We start from the raw sequence: 11,179 nt of genomic DNA, 5'->3' as shown, positions 1-11,179 counted from the left end.
AATTGGTCAGTTCAATTTTTAAAACTATGATTAAGAGTAATTATTCTAAACTGAAATTAAAAAAAAAAAAAAACTAATAGTAATTTTCTCATATAATTGCAAATGGGAACATGAAAGATATTTTAGCTAGTTTTGGTTTATAGAGGCGAAATAGATTTTGAGTTGATGCTAATGTGTGCAGCTATTTAGTGTCCGTTTGGATCACGTCTGCACGTCTACATTTCTGCATTTTTGCCTTTTTTTTTTTTTGACTAGCGCCTCTTGCACTGTTCATGGGACATGGACAGTGCATTAAGGCAAAGTTACAGTGTTTTCAGCAGTGAACAGTAACTCAGAAATTATTTTTTTATTGTTTTTAGTAATAAGTTTTCAGTTTTCAGCAAAATAAGTAGTATCCAAACACTAGGTTAATTTCAAATCCTAAAACAAAGGTTGGATAAGAACAAAAGAGCCATATAAAAAAATGTTAATATCATATCAATAAAGTCTAAAATCAAATAGGATAGAATTATAAGTTTTCCAAAAAATAAAATCATATATAAGTTCAAAATTAATTGAATTAAAGATGATAGATAACTATGTAACTTTTTTTTTTTTTTGAGAGAGAGATAACTATGTAACTAATATAAAAGAAATATGCCTAAAAATAATATAAAGGGAGTTTGCATAGTTCATCAAAAAAAATAATGGGAGTTTGCATAATATATGTGTGTGTGTGTGTGAGCGCAAACATGAACTTCAAGATATTTTTTGGAGAAAGATTAAGAGTCAAGACCTTTTTTTTTTTGAGAATCCGCCCCAAGAAGACGAGGGGGGGAGGAAGATTCATTAAACCAATTCAGAGGAATACACAGGAAAGATGTCTGGAGGAATATCCTCCATTTAGACATTAAAAGGGGAAAAATTGCAAGCTCGCCTAGCAATCAAATGGGCTACTTTTTTGCCTAGTCTGCGAGTGTGACAAAAAATAACTTCACTGAAAGCTGCAGATGCAATCTTGATGTCTTGAATGATATGTCCAAAGCTGGTGGAGGAGAAGTTTGTGCTATTTAGAGACTTTATAACCACTTCCGAGTCACCTTCAACTATCACTTTGGTAAACTGAAGCTCCCGAGCTAAACAGATGGCATTGCGAGTTGCCAACACTTCCACCATCTCTACCGAGGTAGGCAGTGGAATGATTTGTGACGAGGCAGCCATTGCTAGACCAAGGTCGTTTCTAATAATTACTCCCAACCCAGCAGAGCCAATCTCCTTAAATAAAGCCCCGTCGAAGTTGACTTTCACCCGGCTTTCGGGAGGCGGAGACCATTTGACAAGGATGGGAGAAGAGGAAGGGCCACAGGGGAGAGGATTAGCATCCTGGAATTCTTGAAGAGTGTCACGGGCCAGGGAATTAATTCTTTGTAGCGGAACAGTTGTCTCACCAACTCTCAATCTATTCCGACGGGTCCATAGAAGCGAAGTGATGATTACAAACAAATCAAAGAGGTTGCTCTTAGAGTAGCAAGCTTGAATAATATCCAGGAAATTGGAGTAGAGCCTGGTTTGCTTGGTTAGCCATTCGAAGTGGATTGCCCAAACCTCAGATAAGGCCGGACAAGACTAGAGGGCATGAAGGATTGACTTTTGCTCCAGACCACAGTTAGGACAAACCGGATCACACAGCACCTTCCTTTTTACCAGATTCACCCGAGAAGGCAGAGCATCCAGACCCGCCCGCCAAATTAAGATTTTCACTCTATTTGGAACTTTCAGGTTCCAGATCGCTTTCCAGATTTGCTTGGATTGGGATACGTTCGAAGAACTCGGGTTTTCGCTGGCTTCTAGATCCATAAGGAGTATATACCCTGTTTTGACCGAGTATTCACCATTTGCACTCAGAGGCAAGTAAATTTTATCGTCGCATTCCACCATACTGATAGGAATAGATTTAATTATTCCCGCTTCGTGAGGTAAGAAGAGGTTGTCAATTACCTCATGAAGCCAGCATCTATTGTTACCATCCATCAGCACTGAAACTCTAGCATTAATGCCGAGAAAATCTGGGGGAGACAGAACGCATTTAAGGTGCGGGTCAGGGAGCCAATTGTCCTGGTAAACTCGGATCTCCGAGCCGTTGCCCACTCTCGAAAGCAGCCCTTTGCTTATCACATCTCGCCCTTTGAGAATGCTTTTCCAGGCAAAAGAACTAGTCCCAGCCTTGGCATCGAGAATACTACCACTCGAGAAGAACTTAGCTTTGAAGAACCTATGGAAAAGAGAGTCTTCGTTGCCCAAAAGACGCCAAACTTGTTTAGCCAACATAGAGTCGTTAAATTTTTGGAGATCTTTGAAGCCCAACCCACCCAAACACTTAGGCTTGCACAGAGAGTTCCAGCTTTTCCAATGGATTTTCCTTTGGTTGCCTCACTGCCCCCACCAGAATTTTCGAATTAAGGCTTCAATGTCGTTGCACAGAGTAATGGGGAGCTTGAAGCAGCTCATGGCATATGTCGGGATGGCTTGGACAACGACTTTAAGAAGGATTTCACGGCCTACTTAGGAAAGAAGCTGCTCTTTCCAACCTTGGAGCTTTGCCTAGACTCGCTCCTTAATGAAATCAAGACTAGCTCTCTTGGACTTGTCGACTAGAGTAGGGAGACCGAGATACTTTTCGTAGAGATTGATGTCTTGAAACCCCAGGGAATCTTTTATTTGGTTTTGAATCTCAATAGGCGTGGATTTACTGAAGAATAGACCCGTTTTACACCTATTTAACATCTGCCCCGAAGCCCTTTCATAACAAGACAACAAATTTTGGATCATATGACATTCAGCGAGGGAGGCCCTACAGAAGACGACGCTATCGTCTGCAAAAAATAGATGTGTCAATCTAGGACCTTTTTTACATATGGAAACACCCCTTATGTGGCCTGCATTAGCTGCACTAGCTAGGAGGCCATGAAGGCCTTCGGTGTAAAGTATGAATAAATATGGCGACAAAGGGTTGCCCTGACGAATGCCCCTAGAGGGAAAGATTGTACTCGAGGGTTCCCCATTTACCAAAATAGAGTAGCTAACCGTCGATATGCACTCCATAATTAATGCCACCCAAGTATCACAAAAACCCATCATTTTCATTAGGGCTTCTAAATAGGACCATTCTAAACGGTCATACGCTTTGCTCATATCCAATTTGAGCGCCATGAACCCAGATTTCCCAGTTTGATGGTGTTTCATATAGTGAAGGGTCTCAAAAGCCATAAGGACATTATCAGTGATGACTTTCCTTGCTTGGAAGGCACTCTGGTTTTCTGAAATGATAAAGGGGAGGACTGCTTTAAGCCTATTGGCTAGGACTTTTGAGACCAGCTTATATATCACATTGCACAGGCTTATAGGCCTGGACTCTGTGATGCTTTCTGGTGATTTCACTTTCAGGATCAAGGTGATATTAGTATGGTTGATTTCCTTTGGAATTTTACAATTATTCAGGGAATCCAAAACAGCAGTATATACATCATCACCAAGTAAAGACCAGAAAGATTGATAGAATATCAGAGGCAAACCGTCGGGGCCGGGAGCCTTGATGGGGTCCATCTCTTTGATAGCTGTATCCATTTCTTCTCTTGAAAATGGCTTGGAAAGTTGGCTATTCATATCTTTTGAGACAGAGGGTCGGATTGTTTCGAGAATTTCATTCATGTCCGATGGATGAGAAGAGGTGAAGAGGGAGTTGTAATATTCAACAACTATCTCTTTGATCTGACTCACCTCCGTGCACCATACATTGGCATTGTCTCTAAGGCCGGAAATCCGATTCCTACGGTGTCTGTGGGAGGCTTTGCTGTGGAAGTAGCTGGTGTTGCGATCACTGCATTTCAGAAACAATGCCCTAGCACGTTGCTCCCACATTTGGCTTTCCTTGTCTAGTAGAGCATTGATCTCCAATTACAGAGCCTTAACTAATGCATAGTCTCCACCCCCTCTAGCAACTGCAAGTTCAACTTTAGCAAGCAATTTACCTTTAGTTTCAATCATTTTCTTAATACACCTAAAAGATTGTTTACTCTAAATGGAAAGTCTATCACCACAGAGTTTAATTTTACCTGCAACATGGGCCATGGTAGTATCCGGAGCAGAGTTACCCCAAGTCGAGATGACTGTATCGGAGCAGCCCCTGTCACTCAACCACATTTTCTCGAATTTGAAGGGTCTATTCGGTTTGGGAATAATCCCTTCCGGCTTCACTATGATTGGTCTATGATCCGAGGCGTGAGAGTGTAAGTGCTGTACCCGAGTACCCAGATTGGAGGCAAACCAATTATTATTCGCAACCGCCCGATCAAGTCGCTTCAGAACCAGACCACCAGAGCGTTTTCCTTTCCAGGTGTATTTCTCACCAATAAAGCCTAAATCCATTAGACCGCACTCATCCAGGACCTCCCTAAACGCCTTCATCATATTTTCTTGTCTCGGACCCCTACCCAATTTTTCGTGAGACCACATTATTTCGTTGAAGTCTCCCGCACAGAGCCAGGGGAGGGAGAGACGCCGGTGCAGTTGGCGGAGCAGAGACCAAGTTTCTTGCTTCCTTCTTGAATCCGCAAAACCGTATATACTAGTAAAACGCCATCGATCCTCGCCAGGTTTCCCAACAATAGTATCCACATGGTTCGGCGAGGAGGAAAGCACTTCGATGTGGATTGACTTTTTCCAAAAAAGGCTGAGACACCCAGTACTGTTAACCCGAGGAACAATCCATGAGTGATTGAAGTTTAGTTTATTGCACAAACTGAGAAGCCTATCTTCATCTGCCCACGTCTCGGCCAAAAACATGGCAGCGGGATCTTGTGCCCGAATTAAAGCTTCGAGCTCTCGAACGGTGCACCGGTTCCCAAGCCTGCGCACATTCTAGCATAGCCAACTCATGTTTGCCGGCGGGGCTGGAGGTCAGCCGCCACCGTTGGAAGAAGGTTTTCATCAGAGAGGGGTGCTTCAATGGCTTTGCATTTTGGGGAGAATGTGTAATCTGGGAGAGGATGAGAACTTCTTTTGCCTAGAATGAGGTTAAGCTCTTGTGATTCAGAGATAATGGGAGGCCTTTGGATCCGAGCCCATTTCTTACCAGCTTGGGCCTGAGTGGAGGAAATAGATGGGTCTTGGTTTGTAATGTCATTTAAGGGGATGGGCTGGATGGGCTGGACTTGGTTCTGATCCGTATTTGGGCTGGAGTGGGCAGAAGGCTGCGAATTAGCTTCAATTATTTGTTCCCGCTTATTTTCTTTTGAAAGCCTTGCTTGCAAGTTCCCACTGTAAAAAAGGTGGATATCTTTGTCAATCTCTCGGATTAAGTGCTCAAAGTCAGCTTGTAGAGTAGGTTTCCGAGAGGGGTCAGAATCTGTCAAGTTCGAGATGGCCGAGGCAGTAGTTGTTCCCCCGGGAATCGCGTGAGAAGCCAGGTTCGCACAGGGCTCATTAATTGTCATCGAATGGTGGTTTGCTGGTTCTGAGACCATCGGATGGCTCCGTCCGTGTGGGTGTGGTGGCCGAGCGGTTGCGTTTTGGACTGGAGTTTCCGTTTTCTTCTTAGCAAAAAAACTGGGGACTGCCACTACATTTTTACGAGATGCAACAAACGAAGGGGCTCTCATCCAAGCCCCAAACTGCTGGTCATCAGGTTGAAGGGAGCCTTCGCTATCAATCCACTTCTCGCAATCCTTATCGGTGTGTGTAAGCCATCCACACCAGTAACAGAGATTGGGGAGACGTTTGTATTTGAACGAAACCCAGTGTTCTTTGTCGTCATCTAGGGTGATAAGTCGGCCACGGCATAGAGGTAGTGAAATGTCGATGGACACTCTAACTCTGATGAAGCTGCCGCCGTCACAGTCGGGGGGGTCTTTTGGGTGTTGGATTACTCCAATGGTTTCACAAATCTGCTTAGCGACCTCTTTGTTCCTGTATCTCAATGGTATATCGTAGACTTGAACCCAAAAGGAGGCTCTGTTGAAGTTACACTCTTTTAGAGGTGAACCCTTTTTGATTTTTGAGAGGACCATTAGGTGTTTGTCAAAGCACCACGGTTCCGACGATAGTATTCTGTCCACTTCTAATTCATTATCAAACGAGAAGAGGATGATATGATCCCCATTATTCTTAATGTTAAAACCCGCTTTTGATCTCCATAAGGGCGAAAAGGTTCTCGCTATGGCATCAATATTCAGAGAGCGCTTTGTAAAGAATCTGGCTGCAATGATGAATTCATTTACAGCTTGTTCTTTTTTCAATCTGAGACCTGAACCCTCTCTATCTGAAAGGGAGAGAGAGCTCCAGTGTTTTGTAAGATCGTCCATTCCACTTTGGAAGATACAAAGAATTTAAATGTGTTTCCCAAATCCCTTGAAAGAATAATACCACTAGCCTTGAGAAAACACTGTTAACTCAAGGGACATAAACTCCTTCCACGGAAGGGACGACAATGCCACACTTAAGCAAAAGCTCTCAGAGAGAAGCTTTGCTAGAGAGCGGGCAACCCAGAGTCAAGACCTTGACAATAAGTTTGCATTAGTAATTGAAAATAGCTTCATTAGAATTGAGATGTAATAAAAATGAAAAAGAAATGGTACCCCATACGTTGTTACCAGTATTGATGATAGAAAAAAAAAAAAAAAAAAAAAAAAAAAAAAAACAATGGTGCCCCTATAAATGAAAAGAAAATTTAATTAGTTTTGCTCACTGTAGCATGGTTTTGCCTTTCTCTTTGAGAAAGACGTGCCGTTCTCCCTAGTAAATATCTACTAGGTGGGAGTGGTGGTGTTTTTGGTGTTATTGTAGTACCCATCCCGGTGTGGAATGGAGGAACTTGAACGGAGATGGAAGAAGCTTTCATTGTTGGAGGCAGAGGGGAAGAAACATGATCTCTCAAAAGGAAAAAAGTCCGCAAGAGTACGTCCTTGCCGCGAAGTTTTTTACTCGGAGATCTATCAACGTTGAGGTCGTGGCTAGGACCTTCCGCCCTCTGTGGTGTACAAAAAGAAACTTCGAAGTAAGTATGGCAGGAGATAACGTCGTATTGATAGCATTCGAATGGGAGGTCGATGTGGAGAAGGTCATCCAAGGCGAGCCTTGGGTGTTCGATAGACATCTCGTAGTGCTCCAGAGGTATGATGGTACGACTCCGGTCAACGAACTCAGTTTTGACAAAACAACATTCTGGGTCTAGATTCACAACTTACCATTTTCGTTGATGACGATAGAAGCGGCGATCAGTCTTGGAGAAACGATGGGTATTGTCTCAAAACCAAAGGATGAAACCGAGATGAAAGGTGGACAGTTTATGAGAGTAAGAGTTGCGATAGATGTTACGAAACCGCTGTGTCATGGCAGAACGATTACATGGTACCAAGGGACGGATAGGTGGGTCTATTTCCTGTATGAGCGGTTGCCGAACCTGTGTTATTGGTGCGGTCTTCTCTCTCACGATGATAAGGAGTGTGTGGTGTGGCTAAGCAGCAAAGGAAGTCTATCGAAAGAGGAGCAACAATTCGGACCATGGTTCTGAGCCCCTCAGTTCAATCAAGGAAGGCCATTATCGAAGTGCAAGGTTTGGAAAACTCAGCTATGAACCGAAAACTTTCATGCAGAGCAGATAGACATGAGTCGGATCAACATGAGGAGTTCATCTCGGATCCTAAGACAACTGGAGATGTTAATACCATTGAAGCTGAAGCGCATAGGAATGATCCAAGCAAGCCGGCGTTCATGGAGGTTATGAGCAGCGACAGTGCACAGGGGTGTGACAGACACGTGAGGGACTCTGAGACAGCGGGTCCACAACAGTAATTCCCGGATTTTGAGGCGAAATTAAAGGACATTGATGTGGCAATCAATTCAAAGCCTGAAATTTCGAAACTAAACGTACAAAATCCGGACCTTTCATTAGCTATGATTGGAAAGTATCATAACGTTGGGATTAATGCAGAAGTAACGGAAGATTTGGGAGTGCACTCACAGAATTTGAATAAGGTGGAAGACAAGTTGACTTTTCAAGTTCCTCGGATGGACCCCACAGAAGTTAAATTTGAAGTGGGCCGCATGGATAGCTTGGTGGATAGAAAGCCCAATAAAGGTGGGCCTAAAAGGAGTACTGGTAACGTAAAAAACAAAATTAAAAATCCTAGTGGGCTGACTAAAGGGAATACGGAGACAATGGAGGAACTTAAGGAAAGCCCAATACGGAGGAGCTGGACTAGAATTAACATGGGAATAAGAAACAAGGATGGGGCGGAGCCCATTGAGGTAGAGAGGGATCCAAAGAGGAAAAGTGAAGCAATTACAACTGATCTTACTGAGGCTACGAGTAAGGAGAAGAAACAGCGGTTGGAAGAGGAGACTAAAACACTAAGGGTTCGTTTGGATACCGTTGAAAATTAAAAACTGAAAAATACTGGAGTAAAATAATTTTTAAATGTGTGAATAGTACCGTGGACCTATTTTTAATGAAAAAATTGTTGAAAAGTGAAATTTGTAGGTCCGTGAATAGTACATAATGTGCACTGATTGGCTGGAAAAAAGTTTGAAAAGTCAAAATTTGTGATTACTGTTCATTGAATAGTACATTAACAGTAACCGCAAATCTAAAAAACGCGTGAAAAAAAAAAAAAAGCTGAAAAACGCAAACGCAGCTTAAGTATCTTAATGAGTCTGATGAGTTGGAACTGCCGGGTGCCTGAGAACCTCCGGTCAATTAAAGCCTTGGAAAAGACAATTAATAAAGAAGAGCCCACTATCGTTTTCCTCATGGAAACGAAGTCAAATAGAGAGTGGATGAATAATGTGAAGGATAAATGCAATATAAAGCACGGTTTGATCGTACCTAGTGAAGGGAGGAGTGGAGGACTGGCATTGGTGTGGAAGGAAGGAATAAAAGTGGAGGTGCAGACGTATTCTCAGTCACATTTTGATGCGTTGGTGGATGGAGGAGCAAACATAGGTTGGTGGCACTTCACTGGGTTCTATGGCAACCCAGACACAGCAAAAAGGACAGAATCATGGGCTAAGTTGCGACACTTGAAAAGAACCTCCGCCCTTCCGTGGCTCACTATCGGAGACTTTAATGAGATCACAAGTGTCTTGGAAAAGGAGGGGGGTAGCGAGAGGCCCAGATAGCATGAAAAACTTTATTGACACCATCAACTATTGTGGCCTAAGAGATTTGGGGTTCATTGGACCAAAGTTTATGTGGATTTACCAGTGTGCGGATGGCATGCAGATTAGGGAACGGCTGGACAGAGCAATGGCAACTTCGGAATGGATAGACTTATTTCCTGCGGCCAACCTATATCACCTTACTTCATCAGTTTCGGATCATTCACCATTGGTTCTGTTCATGACCAGAACTAAGAGGAGGAATATGAAAACCAAGAAGCCATTTAAGTTCGAAGCAATGTGGTTGAGAGATCGACGATGTGAAGAGATAGTACATGAGGCATGGGAGGAGGGGAAGGTGACAAATATAGAGAATTTGCTAGGGAGTTGCTTAGAGAAGAGCCGGGTCAGATTAGAGAGCTGGAATAAAACAGAATTCGGTCACGTGGGAAGGAAGGTCACTGAACTCCAAAAAAGGCTTGAATGGCTAGAGCTTCAACCTTCATCACCTGATATCAACTGTGAGCTGATGAGCACCCGTGTTGAACTAAACCGCTAGCTAGATAAAGAGGATGATATGTGGAGTCAACAGTCAAGGCTCAATTGGTTTCAATCAGGGGATAGAAATACTAGCTTTTTCCATGCTAAAGCATCTGCCCGGCAAAAGAAAAACTATATTGAAGGCATTATTGATGCAAATGAGGTGTGCTAGGAGGATGATCTGAAGATAGAGGAAGTGATGGTGGCTTATTATAAGGAGCTGTTTACTACAAGCCAACCAACATAATTTTCAGATTTGCTACATGCAATCCAACCCAAGGTGACCATGTCAATGAACTAGATGCTTACCAGAGATTTTAGTGTAGCAGAGGTCAAACTTGCGTTGAAGTAGATGCACCCATAGAAAGCCCCAGGTCCACACGGCATGCCCCACTCTTTTTTCAGCACTTCTGGTCAATTTGTGGTGAGGTGGTCACAACAACGGTATTGGAATTCCTTAACCAAGGTATTTTTCCTCTTGATTTTAATAAGACGCATATTGTTTTAATTCCAAAAGTCAAGACACCTAAGAAGGTTACTGATTATAGACCTATTAGTTTATGTAATGTGGTGTACAAAATTACATCTAAAGCTATAGCTAATAGGTTAAAGAAAATAATACCTTCCATTATTAGTGATATCCAAAGTGCTTTTGTGCATGGTAGGCTTATCACTGATAATGTTCTTGTAGCCTTTGAGACGATGCATCATATTAGCCAGAAAAAAAAGGGAAAAGTAGGGGAGATGACTTTGAAACTGGATATGAGTAAGGCTTATGATAGGGTGGAATGAGTTTGCCTGGATAAAATTATGGAAAAACTAGGCTTTGATGAAAAGTGGAGGAGACTTATCATGCAATGTGTCACAACTATATCATACTCTATAAGAATTAATGGGGTGCCTAGGGGTAATATTTTTCCATCTAGGGGGATCCGGCAAGGAGACCCCCTATCACCTTATTTCTTTATCTTATGTGCAAAAGGCCTTTCTTCACTTATAAAATCCTCAGTGACAACTGGTATTTTGGAAGGAGTTGCTGTGTGTCGTGGAGGACCAAAATTATCTCATCTTTTCTTTGCAGATGATAGTTTGATATTCTGCAAGGCTTCTTTGGAAGAATGTGACGCTCTCCAACAAATACTGAAGGTGTATGAGAATGCTTCGAGGCAGCTATTAAATAGGGCCAAGACATCTTTGTTTTTCAGCCGAAATACACCTAATGTTCTTCAAGAAGAGATAAAACAAAGGTTTGGAGCTCAAATAATAAAGCAACATGAAAAATACTTGGGCTTGCCTTCCTTGGTGGGGAAAAATAAAAGGAATACTTTCAATGAAATCAAAGAGAAGCTGCAAAAGAAGCTGCAAAAGAAGCTGGTGGGATGGAAGGAAAAATTGTTGTCCAAGGCTGGTAAGGAGATACTAATCAAAGCGGTGGCTCAAGCAATACCAACATATACCATAAGTTGCTTCAAGTTGCCGGATACTCTTTGTGATGAGTTGACAAGGT

At 42.6% G+C, this 11,179-nt stretch overlaps 2 protein-coding genes across 2 annotated transcripts; one reads left to right on the top strand and one right to left on the bottom strand.

Annotated features, from left to right (window-relative positions):
• Positions 1-4,910: 4,910 nt before the first annotated feature.
• LOC126689789 (uncharacterized) lies at positions 4,911-6,338 on the bottom strand. The gene has a single exon (XM_050384966.1). The coding sequence runs from the start codon at positions 6,336-6,338 to the stop codon at positions 4,911-4,913; it is 1,428 nt and encodes a 475-aa protein (XP_050240923.1).
• A 2,816-nt stretch (positions 6,339-9,154) lies between these two features.
• On the top strand, positions 9,155-9,691 carry LOC126689788 (uncharacterized). Its single transcript, XM_050384965.1, has one exon. The coding sequence runs from the start codon at positions 9,155-9,157 to the stop codon at positions 9,689-9,691; it is 537 nt and encodes a 178-aa protein (XP_050240922.1).
• The last annotated feature ends 1,488 nt before the right edge of the window (positions 9,692-11,179 follow it).

Source organism: Quercus robur, chromosome 6, assembly GCF_932294415.1.
Source record: "Quercus robur chromosome 6, dhQueRobu3.1, whole genome shotgun sequence".
Taxonomy (NCBI): Eukaryota; Viridiplantae; Streptophyta; class Magnoliopsida; order Fagales; family Fagaceae; genus Quercus; species Quercus robur.
The sequence above is the reverse complement of the archived record's forward strand: the minus strand, read 5'-3'. Positions and strand labels throughout refer to the sequence as shown.

Excerpts from the sequence above, each read along its gene's own strand:
- LOC126689789 (XM_050384966.1), bottom strand. The coding sequence starts at position 6,338 with ATGGACGATCTTACAAAACACTGGAGCTCTCTCTCCCTTTCAGATAGA.
- LOC126689788 (XM_050384965.1), top strand. The coding sequence starts at position 9,155 with ATGAAAAACTTTATTGACACCATCAACTATTGTGGCCTAAGAGATTTG.